The 18,210-nt window shown below is 33.6% G+C and overlaps 1 protein-coding gene across 1 annotated transcript in view; it reads right to left on the bottom strand.

Moving 5' to 3' along the window:
- The window catches only part of LOC108372952 (titin-like), a 55,028-nt gene that overhangs the window by 21,752 nt on the left and 15,066 nt on the right, over positions 1–18,210 (bottom strand). Inside the window, exons 3-6 of the mRNA XM_017628784.1 lie at positions 4,118–4,409; positions 3,574–4,058; positions 3,341–3,432; positions 14–226 (exon numbers count right to left, since the gene is read on the bottom strand). Coding sequence (XP_017484273.1) covers positions 14–226; positions 3,341–3,432; positions 3,574–4,058; positions 4,118–4,409 — 1,082 coding nt within the window. The remainder of the gene's footprint in view (positions 1–13; positions 227–3,340; positions 3,433–3,573; positions 4,059–4,117; positions 4,410–18,210) is intronic.

The raw sequence follows: 18,210 nt of genomic DNA, 5'->3' as shown, positions 1-18,210 counted from the left end.
AATATCTACTCACTGTCCATAGTGACGTTACACGTTGAAATACCGACGCAACCTTCATAGCTAGTAACTACGCATTTCCATTCGCCTTCGTCACAACTCTCGGAGGGTTTGACTTCGATCATATAAACGCCCAAGCCATCCTCGATTAATTTATAGCGTTCACTTGACTCAATGCGTCCATTTTTATTATACCAGACAACAGTTTTGGGCCAAGGTGGTACCACAACTAGAAGAATTAGCCATTAGTTTTATATATATTTACGCAAATATTGTACTTATACCCCACACATATATACCCACAAACATATATATGTACGTACTAGAGAGGATTTGGTTGCAGTGGTCATGGCTTCTCTTTTACGGGGTCTAAAATAAGTTCTTTGTGATGACTTTTTAAGTGAAACACAGAAACGGGGCAGCTAATTAAATGGCAAGTTTTGGCTCAGAGATGTCAATAAACGAAGTAGACTACTCTCCTACTCTATACAGTCTTATGACTAAATGGAGGAATAACTTACGAGATGATAAAATAACCCCAGGGCTTTTAATCTAGGTTAAAAATTACAGAAGAAAGAAGGCGGAAGATCCTCTGAAAGTCAACAGGGCTGCGTAAAATTGTCAACAAGGCTACATTAAAAGGCACTACTAGACAGGGATGCCAACTCAACACTGGCATAATTCAGGCAAAAAAAAATAAATAAAATTTTATAATTCAGTTCCTTGAATTTATTAACCGCGTTTCGTTTGTGCTTTCGCTTTAACTGCCGAAATGATGTACGAACAGTACAGCAAAGCACATTTTTCTCGCTCTTTGCATTTCAGTCAGGGTTTCAGCTGTGCGTTTGTGCGAAACTAAAAGTGCGTAACGTTACGTATGTTTGTTGTAAAAAAAAACTGTCGAATATTTCACATTTTCCCGCTTTCGCTCAAACGCACACAGTGTTTTGTGTTAAAGAGTGAACTCTGGTACTGTCTTTTTATTAGACTGGTGCCTAATTGTATATTTACGATTTTTCTATGCCCTATGTCGGTGTCTAGTGCAGGCCCAGGTCGACTCCAAATCGTGGATTCATGCTCCTCACTAGTCTGTTGGTAATATAAACGGTGGAGATCTGGGATATTCCAAATTTCATTTGGGATAGCAAGTGGCTCAGCCGTTTATTGTCTTAATTATTCTTCTTTTCTCAATGGTTGCAAGCCTGGCACTGACTAACTTACTGTGGTGTACTTATTATAAGCATTTATGTTGGCGAGTAAATGGGGAGTGAACACACTATTAGTTTTAATTCACAGTATTTCTGTCCCACAAAATAATCGAAATCTCTATTTTCAGTAACCTTTTCGGAGCGACTATGTTCTATCGACCTAGTCTGTATTCTCTGCCTTACGAAGCTAGCTTGGTAAATTCTTCAAATACCGGACGTAAGAGGCGGAGTTGTGCGGATCGGCCATGCCAGGTAGGTTAAGCAGGAGCACCCCAATGAGGTGTTTTGCTCTTGATGCGAAAAGTAATTTCATTTTGCTGTTGCCAACATCATTTAGTTCATAAAGCTACTACATAACGCTACTTTGATATCTTAGTCAGGCTAACACCGCAGCAGTAAAAAAAAAAAATACTCATACCAGAAAGTAAAAAGATTAAGAAAGACTCTTATGTTGTTCTATCACTCTCACAGCAGATAGAAATGATGATCCGAATTGCAGTGAAGAATTTGGTGCTTAGACTAGGAGTCACACAATGTCGCGGGAGGTCCCTCAAAGTAGAATATAATTGCTTTAGGCAGATGTCTAAACTTTAGTATTTTTCCATACCCCAAAATAGTCCTTTGCTTATGGTTTCATTACAGGATATGGAGACTACATCGAAAGTAACGGGAACCAAACTTCAGTGCTCCCTTTGAAGAGTTTGTAAAAAGACTTGAGTTCTGAGTCCAGTTTGGGTACTTGTCGAAGGAACGTAACGCTTCAACTAGGCTACAAATGAAAAACTGATCCTTGGATACCTTTTTTTTTAAAGAAATTATGTCATTAGCGCGCCTATTAGAAAACAGTGAAGATAATAAGAAGCTCCTCTCAGGAGCTCGGTAAATACTTTCTATACTGCTGGCTCCAAGAGAGAAAATGAAATTGTAACTGAAAGGCATCGGGAGAGGAAAATATTTTTTATGATTTGGGCTGGCGATGGGCACTACCTTGCCTGCGGGCAAAGCTCTTTTAAGCTTTCTATATATTTTGTATAGGCGCGTTCAGAGTAAAAGCTCTCTTTGCCTATCGCTGATTTAGGCACAATACAATGATGATGAGCGCAATGATATTCGAAATCTTACCAGCTAAACTCGTAGGTAATCTTTGATCTTTCTTTGGCTTTCTGAGGCTTAGTGTCTGTCGTTGTTCACAATGAAAAATCTATTTAATATAGTGTTAATTTGCATTTGCGCTAGGTTCTTGCTATGTGATCTCCCTACTGAGAACCTTATTGTAATTTTTTTATTTTTCCAATCAAATAACCAAAACTCCTAGAGATGACCAGGCAACTTCGAAGTAACTGCTAAAAAACTTAATAGAGGAGAATCCCACTTATTGACTACAACATTGAAAACCATTAACAAAGAACGTTTAGTCCGCATAGCCAAGAATTTGTGTAACAGTCATTTATCTCAGAACGCGGAATTCCCAATGGGAGCAGCACCTAATCAGCCTCACGATGTCAATATGTTTGCATGCGCGCGCCTATTTATCTCAATTCGATTACGATACACCATACCCATTTAACATCAGTTTGTTTTGATTACCTCATTCGGTTTCGCAACATCTACATAAATATGTTAACCACTTGCAATCACCAACGAAAAACTTACAAGAGCGCAATTCTCAATCCGATCGACACGAAAACATAGCCGACCTACCACAACACATCAGAAATTCCAACGATTTCGTCGAGTTCAAGTTTGAAAATTTCAATGTTTCCGTGAAAAAAGCCAATCAAGCGCAGCAAAAAAATATATATGCGGACCTATATATTTAAATGTATACATGTACATAGATCTTGCGATCTACTTCGGTGGAAACGCCAATTGGGTAAAATGTCATTGTGACAACAGACATCTGTTGTTGGGAACGGTAGCAGCCACCGAAGCTATGCTCGCGCTTGACCGCTTCTATCTCAGAGTCAAATAGTGACGCAAATTCGACGATTTTATTTTATATTTTTTTTTGCCTTTCTGCTCACCTCATTATTGTGCTCGCCACATGTCTGATTGTTGTGACTGGCAATGTGCCAAAAAGTGGAAGCGCTGAGCAACTACGCGACCACGACCACTACCACCAAAAACACACTTACCTTGGCAGCCGAGTATAATTGGTTCGCCAATGCGGACACTCAGGTCGCGCAGCTCGTTCGTAAAGATCGGTGGGGGTGCATTGTTGGGGATGCTTTGAGGCAAGAAGTCCATTTACCAAATCATGTTAGAGCATAAGAGACGATGAGCGCCCGAGCGAAGAAGAGAAAAATTATTATGCCGGCATTTTAGAGAGAATGCAACTCTGCTCTTACAAAGAATTCTCTTAACTTACCTATCAGCTGGTTTCAATGAACCCTCTCTACTACCACGCCCCATTACATGCACCTTGGAACTAGAATATGATTTGCCCATACAGTTGACGGCCTCACAGGTGTATGTACCCAACGAGGTGGGGTCGTCCACATTGGCGGTCAGTGCGAATACATCACCAGCCTTGATCTCTTTGGAATCCTTGAACCAACGTAGCTGTGGTGTGGGTACACCAACAACTTTACATTCTAGTGAAACGGTGCCTTGTTGCGTAAGTATGGCACGTAATTCTTCAATGAACTCTGGTGTCTTGTAAGCCTTGGGCACTAAAACGTTCAAATGTGCAATGCATGAATTACGTCCACCTGTATTCTCCGCGAGCACCATCCATTGGCCACCGTCTTCCAATATAACTGGGCTCACTTCCAAATAGTGAAATGTGCCTTCATTTATCTCTTTAATTCGATCGGTTTCACATATTCGGCGATCATTTCGGTACCAAGTGAGCTGTGACAAATGCATACATACATATCTATTCGGCAAAGTAAAATACTGCTGGTTCATACCTTTAATTCCGTGGAACTTCGTATTTCGACTAACAATCGAGTACGCGTTCCCACCTTCACCGATAGATCGGTCAATCGTCGTAGAAATATAGGCGGGTCCTCACCCGTCGATCTGTCCTCGACAATGAGTTCGACATCCTTGCGAATAACATTGTTACCTTTCGTTCTAGCTATCAGCGTATAATGACCAGCGTCCTCCCGCTGCACGTGTTCTACGGCTAGTTGCACAGCGGTGCTGGTCTGTGTTATTCGAAAGCGATCGGAATTCTCAATTGGCAATTCTCCACGGCTCCTGTAGTGAAAAGAGAGTGGAGATGATTTAAGTCAATTATAAATCGTGGTAAAATTAAAAAAAAATACTCCTTCAAATTGGCGCATAAAATTTCCAAAGTATATAAAACATAGTGCGCAGGTACGTATGTAGATGTAAGAGCAGCTGACTTGAAAGGCTTAAAATTATGGCACCGACTTTTGCTTTGGCTGAAAGTTCCTAGTTAAAGTTCAGATCGCGATGATTGGGCAAATGAGCATCCTACCTTTGATCTTAGATAAGTACATTGGTACACAGATGATTCAAGGATAGAGGACAGGGCAGGTTCAAGTCTTTATGGAGCTGATACCAAACGTATAAAACTCGAAAAGTGTTTAAAGCGCGCTTTTCTAGTTATCGCTTTCAAACCGGAAGATAAAATCCAATCTGCTTAGGCAATGAGTTTGCTGGTTAATGGTCTTTATAGTACCAGAACCATTCTGCGGTCTCAGTTGATAAGTACTGGAGAGCGATGAGAGATCATAGACAGGCCAAGCTTTTCGGTTACCCTTTCAACAGATACGATATTATTGTATTAAAAAGAAATGACAACAATTGCTACCTAAGTGGTCACAACTGACACCATACAAGACGATAACTTTTCAGAACATATTATCTCTGACTTTCTGGCCTTGGCCAGGCCAGGATAATCTATTTTAAATATCCAACAATAATTTAACGCTTCGTCATGAGGAATTTGCCTATCGGGGCTCTTTTATGATTAATTAAGGCAACCAAAGGTATTTTGGACATACTGGGTTAGGAACTCTGCGATGGAAACACCAGGTGGAAAAGAACTTGGCTTCACTTGGCATTTCCAATAGGCGTCAGTTGGCACAGAAAAGGAACGACTGGAGTGCTTCGTTGAACTCGGCGAAAATCGCTTAGGCGGTTACAGTGCCAAATAAGTAGAAGAAGGGTTAGAGACTCTCTCCTTGAGAGATCTGTAGAAAAAGCTCTCAGGTCGCAGTGTTCTGTTCTACCGAAGCCATTAACTAATTATCTACATCCTCTGTTCCGGCTTTCCGAAGAATCAACTAGGCAATACCAACAAGATTACAAATTTTTAGGAAATTAAAAGTTGTGCACTGATCAATACGTAAACTTTTCGGCCCACTAAGATCATAATAGAAGTCCATACTTCACCCAACTGCTTTTGCAATGGACAGCCGAGAACTTTCACAACCGGTTGAAAGCCTGGATATAAATGAATAGTAAGATACCATCTTCCAATCTCTTCATATCGCTGACAAAGTCGTGACCGGCTATTACCTCCCACGCAGAAACTGCTGGTAGTACGAAGAGTACCGAGTCGCTCCTCTACATACACAGCTGCCTGAAATCTTTAGCTATGCGAAAGATAGTTAGCTGAGTGATAGAACGAACCATGACGAGGTGGGAACATTAAAAATGTGCTCTTTTTAAGCCAAAGCCCTTGGAACCGACGGCATATCGGCTGAACTGTATAAAGTCGGTGGTGCATGCACAGGCAGTTAAGTGTAATATGACCTAATGAATATATGCGCTAATATTGAAATCCATGGAAATGGTGGCCTTCCTTCCTTACAGCAAGATAAGTAATCTTATATATACGTATTTAATATGAGATCCTATGGTCAACACAGTGCGAGAAAAACAGAAGCCTTTTGTGAACCATCTGATTGGACCTTACCAGCGTACCATCAGGCCTAGCAAATCCGCCAATGACCAGATCATCATCGAGAAAATCTTGAAAAGATTTTAGATACGTAAATCAAAACCAACCCCCAAACACACACCATCCAAATTTTTGCATTCTGATTCTGAATTGGAATCAAAACGACGCGGACTTTGTTAGAAAGCTTGGGTGAATTCAAGAGAACATTTTTACGAAAGATCTAGAGTCCTGTGTGCGTGAGCGTGGTGTGACGAAGAAGATGGATTGTTGAGCTGGATAAGCATTGTTATAGCAGTTATATTTAAAATCAGTTCCCCTCATATTGAAATCGTAGAGGTTTTTATTTTATACATATAGGCACAGAATGCGAAGGGAGCTTTTATTTGATAAATATCTTGATACAATTTCTTTACAAAAAACGTATCAAGAAAACACCGGATTGGGCGGTTAGAGGGTTAAAAAGTTTTACAGAAATGTTAAGCATAAAATAACCTAGGAGCAGTGTTGGCACTAATCGATTGAATTTTTAGTCAATTAGTTAATTCATGATTAATTTAAAATCTGATTAAACAGCTAATCGTAACCGCGATTAAAAAAAATTAATTTTTAATCATTAACCTTTAATTTGATTAAGTAGGTTAAGTGATTTATTAATTTACGCTGGAATTTTCCTGTGCACACAAGGCCAGTTAATCGGGTATGGCTAAGTCGGTTTTCCGGTCGGTTTTGGTGTGCGTTTTCACTAAATCCCAGCTTATGTATTACTAATAAAAATAATAATTATTATTTTATATATTATGTGTTTTTATAAGCTTTTTTGGCTTCAAATTCGGACAAACTTTTTTTAATTGGATTAACGATTAATGATTAAAATTAATTAATCGCAATCACAACTGACGATTAACGATTAAAAAAAATCATTACATTAATCAGATGATTACAATTAGTTAATTTTAATCGTTAATCGCGATTAACATTTTAATCGTTAATTTTTAATCGTTAATCAGATTAAAATTTTGCCAACACTGCCTAGGAGTCACCGATGAAGAAAGCTTAACTACGTTACGTTGCACAGTAGCACAGAAATGGGAAGAGTCGCAAAATTGTGGCTTTACTATTTACATACGCGTGAAAAAATAGAAACAAATATTTTTCTTCAATGTATCAAAATCCGTGACATATCGAAAAGTACCAGATGTTCATAAATTTTAAAAAATCCGAGAAGACACGTATATTGACCATTTCGAAGTTTTAACATCTTTAAACGTATTAACTACTCAATAGATGTGTTAAATTTCTCATTCTACTCGATATGTACTGTAGAAAAGTTTCTGGGAAAACAATTTAAGTCAAGGTTGCCAGATATGTGAAAATTTAAAATTATTCGAAGGCTCACTGTATACTTCAATTCCTACACTTAAACAAAAGCCGTTTAAGAGATTTAAAAAAATATTTGGTAGTGGGGTTGCCACCTTTTTAAAAAGTTACAATTACGTTTATTAAAATAATATGCTTGTTTAATATCACAATATGGGTATCAAACGAAAGATGTTTGAACAAACTTTAATAACCTATATCGACCCCTTTGTGCAAAATTTTCATTTGTGCCAGAAACCAAATTTTACAGAGGAATACAAAACTTTTTTATTTATTTTTTTAAGTTTTTGTAACATACGATAAAATATGCAGTAAAGTTTTGTCGTAATTATAGCGATTTAAGCTACAATATTTTACCATGTGATGCGTTGTGGGGTGTAAATCAAATTCGCATCAGACAAGATATGCTAACAAGTAATTTTTAGCAAAAAAAAAAACCGACTTAAAAAAAATATATATATATCTATATATTTCATGATCCAATAATCGGATCTTAACCAAATTAGTATGGGACCACCTCTGAGACACTACCTTTCCGATGCAAAAAGAATTATCGAAATCGGTTGACGTGGTCCAAAGTTATGCGGTAACATACATAAAAAAAAAAAAAAAAAAAAAAAAAATATTCCGACGAAATGATAACCTCCTCCTTTTTTGGAAGTCGGTTAAAAAACTCATGCTCATGTACCCGCAGTTGCTTATATAACGTATACGCCCCGTAGCACCAAACGAAGTCATCTAACAAGTTTACTCGCACGCCTTTATTTAAAAGTCATATTATTTAAAAGTGATTATAAACTGGCTTTTAAGATTTTTACACAGTATTCCTTCATGTATATTACAAATTTCAATTGAATTCCGAGTGCACTAATAAAAATTGTATAAATGGAATTTTAGTTTCTCAAATCATAGTCATCATTTACTCAATAGATTTTTTTTTTTCATTTGGTGAGACACTAGCCTTATTACCAGGGAACGGATTTTTTGGACCTAAAAACCTATAAAAAAGGCAAAATAAAATAACGAAATAGGTTGGAAAAGGCAACATAAAATAGCGAAAAAGGCAGGAAAAGGCACTAGGTATTGCAAAAGAGCAAAATAAGGCACTAAAAAAGACAGAAAATACGAAGAACAATCAAAAAATACATTTATTTTAGAAATGTTTATATTACAAGTAAAAAAAAAAAAACTATAAACTAGTTTCATTAAAGTACAAAACCGCGTATCGTCATTCTACAAAACCGCATAACTGACAAAGGCTGCCAAAAATTGGATTTGCTCACACAAGCTCTTGGCTCAATCCTTATCCATTCGTCCTGAAATATACTAGTCTGAAATGCGATTGATTTATAAAAAAGAGAACCATTTGGAAATATGAGTGTTTTTACCCTCAAGAATATAATTTCTACAACTTCACATACGCGGTTTTGCACTTTAAACGACGATATGAAAAATTTGTACTTTGAATCTTTGACTATTTTATCCTTTCTAGTTTCTAACTCATAAAACTTTAATCTGTATAGTTGTAGTAACATTGAACCACAAGATGCATTTTGAAGTTTTCGGGCAGCATTTTCATTCGATTTTCGCGAAGAAAAGCCTGGAATGTAATAAATGTGCGCTCGACGTAAGTTGATACAAGTGGAGCCTAATTTAAATATGGAACGTTTGAAACGTTCATATTATCAGGAATAAGGGCGTTTTTTTCGCCCTTTACAATTTTAACCACACCCCTTATTGTCTCCAAGCCTACGTTAGCTAGCTAGCTTTAGTTAAATTATTAAAATTAAAAAAATTTTTTAATTTCAAAAATTACAAAATAGCTGCGACATATATTCGGCGTGCTGCCATTTTTTTTTTATTTCGCGGTGCACTCTTGAAACTTCATAGATATGTTGTATTTGATGCCAACGTTCCATTTAAAAAAAAATAAAAAATTATTATGATTTTTTCAAGTGACAATGGAAAAATTTGTAATTTCGCTACTTTTTCGCCTAAATAAACGTTTTAAGGGTAAAATTGTTCAAATACTTGATATATTTTTTATTGAACTTGTTTCTGGAACTCCATTTATTGAAATAAATCAGGGACGGTAATCATTATGAGTATAATAAAAACTTTTGTTTTTTTCCCCTCTAATATAAAAATTATCATTGATTTTTATTTTTTTGCTCAACGGAAAAGATTATTATTTGATTTTTATTTTTTCGATCACAAATAATAATTATTTTATGACTTTTATTTTTTTCGCTCAGAGACAATAATTATTATTGAGTTTTATTTTTCCACTTAAAAATAATGATTATTTATAAAATTGAAAAGGCTATACAGACGCAGCTTACTGAAATTTTGATCTGAAAAATTTTGGCACTTATTCCTTTAATTAAGGTTCGCTACCTATGAAAATGATACGGCTGAAATCACGCTAGTATAGCTGTTGAGTGTTTTTAATCATCAATATTCTTAAGTGAAAAAAATAAAACTCAGTAATAATTATTATCTTTGTGCGAAAAAAATAAAAATCATAAAATAATCATTATTTTTGATCGAAAAAAAATCAAGTAAAAATAATTACCTTTGAGCGAAAACTTAAAACTCGAATAGTAATTATTATTTTTAATCTTCATTGGTTAAAATTTGAAAAATAAAAATCTTTGTACGAAAACAAATACGTGGGTATAAGTCAAATTGTTTTACGGCGATTACAACTTGTTGAGTTTTTTGGTCAAAATTTAAAAAAATAATGATTATTTTCCGTCCCTGCAATAAATGCAAGAATTCTTTAGCTTTTTTTTACCGAGAGAAGGGATTGACACTAAAAGAAACAACTGGTGGGATTTGCTCATATTCGGTAATTTCGCGCAAAGGGGTCGATATGTCTTTGAGTATGGTTGCCACCTATATTTAAACTAAGTTATTAAGCTATACCACTAAACTATTTTTTCACATTTTAATAGTAAAGAGCTCTTTGCAGCTCTCAAGAAAAACGAGAAATTCATATAAAATGCCGCACAGGAAATGGAAAAGAAATTTCATTCTATCAAAATTTCTTAAATCAGTTTGCAGTTCGCAAGAAAAAAATGCATGTAGAGTTATTTCTTCAAGAAAATTTACAGCAACAGCAAAGTACTTTTCTATCAACAGAAATAATGAAAAATTTTTCTTGTGATTTTTCTTGAGAGCTGGATTCTTGGGCAAGAATTTTTGCAACTTTTCGGCATTTCTTATCCACTGTGCCCATCTGCCTGAATATTTCAATCAGACTATGACTCTGTTTCTAACTATTTTGATAGTAAAGTATTGCTTTTTTGCTCATATGAAGAAAAGTTCAAAAATCGTTTGCCTAACATGAATAATGGCAGCAATTACTCACGTAGAGAGTCATTCATTCTTTACCAGTGCGCACGCAAACACGCAACAGAACATTTAGCAAAATTATTAAATTTTTTCCAAAAACAAAAAGCTTATACATAGCCGCCTACTCGGAGATCACCAGATCTCCTCATCAGACTGCTTCATCGAGTTCAGTGGGACTTCGGCGTTCAAAGACAGTGGTCTTACCCACCGAGCTAAGTTTGCAAACAGTATAAATTTTTAATAGGCCACAAAATAACAAATATAAAAATCATAAAAATATGAGACAGAATTTATAACAAAAGTCTGATAGGTCAATATACCTTCTTCTATAAATAGATGAGGCCGATGAAAGTGTGCCGTGGTATTGTTTGTGTTCGTTGCATTGACAACATTTCGAACAACCGTTGCCCATTTTTTCATTTATTTATAACACAATTTCAGTTGTTTTTGTTGTTATAAGAAAATATTTATTCACTAAATATTTGCAGAGAATTTTCACACTTTCTCCACTTGTAAACTGATTTAAAACGAATTAAAATTTAAATTTGGCGGCGAACAGATGCGAACGATATTTAAATGTTGTTGGCGTGGGATGACATGTCGCAGCATGAAGCTCATAAATTACTTTTTTATCACAGCGACACTTCGAAATTTGTTGTGGAATATTGGTTTATTTTTTTTTTTTCTTTTAATATTTTTTTTTGCTATTGTAGTTTATTTAAATTTTGTAGAAAATTTAATGCATTATTAAACGGTCGTAATAAGTTATGAGTCACATAAAAAATTAGTTATGTTTTATTAAAGATTTTTTAGATATTTGTTTTATTTTTATTTTTATTTTTTTCAAAACGAATTTCACTAGAAAATAATTTAGCGCATAGTGCCTACAGAGAAAAATTAAAAAAAAAAAATTTTGATGAGTTCATGTGTTCATAGTTACGTCAAATATGAAAATGGATAAGACCTTGCTAATACAAAGCATCTACTAAATCTGTATGACCATTTCCGCTCGTTAATTTTATTTTCGGCCGCAGACATTTTTAGTGGCTGGTTGAACATTTGTAGTGGCAGTGCGATCTTTCGACTTTTCGACTTTTTCATTTTGTATGTAATTTTTTCAATTCTGTATTCTGTATGTTTATTCCTGGGTATTTGTTTCCTTTAAACAACACACACACAAAAAAAAGAAAAAAAATAATAATAATAGAAATAAAAACAAATGATAACAACAAAATGAGCTAAATAAAACTGCTGCTGTGGCATCGACAGCAATAGCCGAAAATTTTCTGTTTTTTTTTCTTTCTTTCTTGAACGCGTTGCGAACGCTCTATTCAATGAATCGCGGTCACGCTGTGCCCTTCACGCCACTTGCACAATTCAACAAGATTTTTTTGAATTTCTTTCTAACAAGAAACCAAAATGAAGCACAGTTATGTAGTGCACGAACTTTGTGAGATTAGTATGGGACCACCTCTGAGACCTTTCCGATGCAAAAAGAATGATCGAAATCGGTTGACGTGGTCCAAAGTTGAGCGGTAACATACATACAAAAAAATTATAAAATATTCCGACGAACTGATAACCTCCGCTTTTGTTGGAAGTAGGTTAAAAAAAAATCACCAAAACTCTATTTTGTTCAGAATATTTATAAAAATTGCAGGTATGCAGTTCGACAGCCCAATAAATTTTAGTGTAATAGAGTGCAAGTTTTAAAGGGCAAGAATTCGCATGGATTACATTTTTTTGCGAACACAATTTTATAACTGCATACCCGACATTTTTCTAAACCTTCAAAATATTTGTTTTTTTTTAGATTTTGTGAGATTTGTTTTTTTTTATTATTAGATATAGTAAATTTCCTTTTGCGGGAATCCTAAAATTATTTTCGAGTTTTTATTATGTATTAAAGCTGCCTTTACACGGGTCGGTTTTTGCCGACTGGAAAATCGACTAGCAAAAACATTTACATTTTACGGATGAATTGCCATTTATACGGGTCGATTTTGGTTGAACGGCAAAAGAGAGCCTAACAGGGATAGAAAAATCGATTTTCTTCAGAATTGCTGCTATCTGTGCACTTTGCTCTTAAGCCTCTTCTAAATTTGATTGGCTGGCATTTATCAAAATAAAGTCGACTCTAAAATTAGTTGCATCTTTTTTGACAGATATCCTATTGAAAATTCTCTCATTTTGACCATAACAGCAAGCTTTCGTTATAAAAAAAAATTATAAACGCGGTTGAAAAATTTAGACTCTGAACTACAGCAAATTCCAGTTTTGGATCACTATGCGGCGCCTATTTACTTTAGCTACGGTGACCATAAATATGGATTCAAAATGAAGGACAATTTTTCAAAAATATGCCTACATATATTTACGTAGTATAAAAATATCAAAAGAGTATTTATGATTCTAAATTCTTAATACATTTTAAACTTTAAATATGAATCACGTTTTCTTCATCGATATTAATCTTTTTTACATGAATATTTATAAAAATATAGTAAAACATATTATAATTAAAATAGTTTACACGAAAAGTGAAAATCTTTAAAAGATTATTTTATAGGCAAATTTTGAGTCGTTCAAAACGAAAACAGCACCCTTTTTTTTTGTTTTTTTTGGTACTTTTCGCAGTTATTTGTCAAAAATCGAGGTCATGAATCGAGGTAAACGACGAGTTACAAAGTGCCCTTTACAAAAATATATAACTTGTGCAGATTGCGCTCCATAGCATTTACATTTCTAATCCGATTTTCATTATCTTTGGCTCAAAATTTACTGTAGTGATATATCTTCTTTATGGAATTTTTAAAATAATAATCAAATGAAACTGCGTATTTGACTTTTTTCGACTTTGACGACAAAATGCAAATGGTCGCCTGTAGCACTAATAATTTTCATTGAAGTCGCCACAAGTTATATATTTTGGTAAGAGGCACATCAATACCCTTCGATCTGTAAGTCGCTTACGTTGATTGGGCGATTTTTTCATGAGATATTGAAGAAAAGCTCCGAAAAGCACCCAAAAAACACTTTTTTGAAAAAATCCAGCCATTGTCCGATAATTTTAAAATAACGAATAAAATGCGGGACAAATGCAGGACACTTGGAAAAAATCAGTACATTTTCAGGTTTTTCAGGTTTGAAAAACTACGCAGGACCGACCTTTGAAAAACAGTACGGTCCTGCAAAAAACAGAACGGATGGTCACCGTAACTTTAGCGGTTGTGGTCGAGGTAAGAATTCAAAATATTGTTATTATAAATTTTGTATAATTTGTGTGACTCATGAAAGTATTTTCTTGGATTTAACATGGACTTCAAAGAGAAAATTGGAGCATAAAGAAAAATTGTACATACATTGTCATTTTGTTATCATATATCTCCAACTTCAAAAGGCAAAAAAAAATGGTAACCCACTCATTATGTAAATATTTACTTTAATTTGACACCTTCCAGGAAAACCCATTAGTTCTGTGAATGCAAATAAACATTTATTTGCACATTGCTTTCAAACAAAAATTTATTACCTATGAATGTAAAGATGCCGGAAAAGGCTCTGGTAAATGCATTGTTTACTTGGAAATAGCTATGCTCGTATTTATATCATACCTGCATACTATATACATTATGGTGGTCCAAAAATGCATGCATAGCAAAGTATAGTCGGAATCTCAATGCTCCCTCTCCCTAGGATTGTTTTATGTCGAAAAATATACTCCTATTTTTGAAGTGAAATTTCTTTAGCAGCGGTTGGTTGGTTGGGAGTAAATTGGCAAATTCAACGGAAATTGCACATGGAAATGGTGCAACGGAAATGGGTGGGGCGGAAACAAGTGGTGATTGAATGTATTTTATTAATTTAACAAAAACTTGCTAATAAAACATTAAAGAATAACACTTAGAAAAAGACCAATGCAAGAATGAAAGTAAAGGTGAGTGCGTACATAGATAAAGAAAAGGATAAAGGCAAAGGTAAAAATAAAAATAAAAACAAATACAAAGGTGCGTAAAGATAAAGGCAACACTGAAGACCAAGGTAAATTTAAACACTTTACTTATGTACATAAGGGCAAAGGTGAGGGGAAATATGTAGATGAAGAAAATTACAAACATAAATGATAAACAAAAGTAAAAACAAAGATAAGTATAAAGAAAAAGATGAAGATGAGGATACCGATAAAAGTAAAGATGAAGATAGAGGAAGAAAGATTAAAACAAAGGTAATTATAGAGAAAATGATATCGATAGAGACACAGAGACTCAATCTGGGATTTTAGAGATTGTCGGGATTCTCGGGACTTATCGATATAATAATCGATATTTTTATCGGTTTTGTTATCGATATTGCTATCAATTCTGTTATCGATTATTTATTTTTTTATAGTAACTTTAATTTATAGGTCCGTAAAAAACCCCAAAAAAAATGCAATCGGGGCACCAATAAAAAGTCGTGAATATTAAAAAATGGTCAAATAAACAATGGGGTATTATTATTGGAACTCTTCTAAAGACAACCGATTGAAAAATATTGATTTTGAAGAATTCCATGCCATTTTTATGAAAACTTGTTTTTTATCATATAAAATATATGGAAAACTTTGAGCGCTTTGAGCGACCTCTAAACATTTTTTTTATTTCAAAATAAGAAATAGGGGTATATTTATTCGACATAGAACAATCCTAGGGGTGAGAGCATAAAAATTCCGACTTTACTCTTTTTGGACCACCGTAATGTATATACGAGTATGGACCTACGCAATCCAAACAAACTACAAGAAAAAAGGCAGTTATGTATATAGATTTTTTAGTTTTCCAACTACGACCCTATTTTTTGCAGAAAATAATTTTAAACACTAATTCCTACACCGAAAGAAAAGTCTCATGTAAAATTAATATTTCGCATTATCAATTTTACATTTCGCCAAAAATGCAATATTAGCATTAAAAATAATCAAAACAACAGATTTCACGTTAAGCGGATATGCAAACTATTAAATTAACATTTTCATGTATTACATTGTCATATCAATTTATCACGTTAAAATTACATTCAGCTCAACAGCAGTTGACACTCTTGTTCGTGTGTGCAAAGAATTTGCACTAAAAAACGCTAGCTCGATTAAAAATTGGAAAAAAATGAGAGTTTTTCATAAAAGCGATTCAGGAAGTTAATTTACATTTTAGCTAAAGTGAAAGTAAGTATTAATTTTACATTTTTCATAAGATTCACGTGAAATTGATAATCTTGAAATGGTAAAATTTAGGGATGTGCGATTAATCGGTTAATCAATTTTTTAATTAATCATAATTCTGATTAATCAAATAATTTGATTAATTAGATTCTGATTAATCAGTTCCTGTGTAATTACTGTTTACTCAAAAAAAAAAATATTTTAAATTTAAAATTTTTTAATATGTAAGTTTGTATGTATGGACAAATATATATGGTCGTATGTATGTACATTCAATACTTTTATAATACATATAGATAAAATGCCAAACAAGTACATACGTATACAAAAGAACTCGTTTAATGTATTTAAAGATAAAATAAATATACTCCACATAGAGTGACGTACAAACGTATTGGCGCTGAAAATTATCCGCAATATATGCAAAGATTTTCATCCTAATAAGTTCCTTTGTTTTCTGAATATAATTTATAGATATATGTTCAATAAATGAATTGAAAAACTATAATTTTAACCGACTTCACAAAAAGGAGAAGGTTATGAATTCGTCGGAATATTTTTTTTTTACTTTTTGTGTTACGCATAACTTTGGACCACGTAACCCGATTTCTATAATTCTTTTTTAATAGGAAAGGTATTCACAGGTATTCCCATACTAATTTACCATTATCTTAAATTTTTATTTAAGAATTGAAGTCGGTGTTGGTTTTTGCTTCAAAATTACTTGTTTACTTAAATCTACCTCTGTTTATTTTTAACTGTGTCACATGAAAATAAGTAAAACGGTGAGGGTACGCTGATTTCAGACGCACTTGACCAAAATAAGTCCGAACGCGCTCGTTGCATTGCGCGTCAGCCTTCAGCTAAAAATAACGGGTTTCCACGTTGCAATCCATTTTTTTCTCAACAGAATATTTTAGAGAGTAAAATTTGGAATATGTGGCTTTTTTTCTGTGTGAAAAAGTGGTGGAGAAAACTATTATTTTTATATTTTTACCAACAATCTTATAAAAATGTATCCTTAAATAACTTCTATGTTCCTGAAGCGTTTTTAATAATAATGAAAATGACGGTTGAATTATCAAAATCGGTCAATTAGATCGTATGTAATTGAATTTTGAAGTAACGAAAATATTTTTTTGTAAAATCAAAGTTAGACATTTGTTTGCATTGTCAATAGCTATAAAAAAAAAAATATCACTGCTGATTGGAAATAAAATATCACATAATTAGAAGTGGCCCGTTTCAGAAATTCTGACTCAACAGCAATTACTCAGATTTATGGTTAATCAGGTGGTGATTAATCAGTTTGCTGATTAATGAAATTAATTAGATTCTGGTTATTCGATATGTAATTATTCGGAAAATAATTCATTTTGATTAATCAAAAATAATTATTCTTTGATTAATTAATTAATCGGCTTTCAATTAATCAGCTTGATCGATTAATTGATTAAGCGCACATTCCAAGTAAAATTAACATTTTTTTTTTATTTCAGCTGAGAATTGTAACAAAACATTTGAAAACCATCTTTATTTCTGCACATTTTGTTTGAAAAAATTTACATCTTTAAAGGAAAAAAATACAATACAATTGTTGTGAGCATAAAACAAACGCCAGCACGTCAGCATTAAATATCTAAAACAACTAAACAATTTAGAAGTGAAAAGTGTATAATAATTGGCAATCTATTTTCGGCCCAGAGTCACATCTGTGCGAATGCAACTCCTGCCGTCACTGTCAATGCCAACGCAAAAATTCACTAATATTCGATTTGTTTTCTAGTTTATAATAAATTTTTGCGCCAACACGATGTTGTTTTCTTTCATACATATGTATGGACATACGGAATGTGTATGTATATATTTATCTATATACAAATGTATATACATTAGACTGCATTACCAAAAAAAGGTTTCGGTTTTTCGGACGGGATTAAAAAATTTATTATATTAGACAACTTACACCACAATATTTCGGAAAAATATTAAGATTTACATGAGCTGGACCGATTTGAAAATACCTCCAAAAATGTGGTTTTTTTAATTAAAATAGTTTCTTAAAAGATTTTTTGAAAAAAAAACATCCCTCAGATGACAAAACTATTTAAACTTAAAAAATTGGCATAAAAATATTTTTAAAAAATTCAACTGAATCATAATAATGAGATTTTTATGTGCTGTTTTTTAACTTT

This window comes from Rhagoletis zephyria, unplaced genomic scaffold (genome assembly GCF_001687245.7).
Source record: "Rhagoletis zephyria isolate East Lansing unplaced genomic scaffold, Rhagoletis_zephyria_1.1 Rzeph_scaffold_00078, whole genome shotgun sequence".
Taxonomy (NCBI): domain Eukaryota; kingdom Metazoa; phylum Arthropoda; class Insecta; order Diptera; family Tephritidae; genus Rhagoletis; species Rhagoletis zephyria.
The sequence above is the reverse complement of the archived record's forward strand: the minus strand, read 5'-3'. Positions and strand labels throughout refer to the sequence as shown.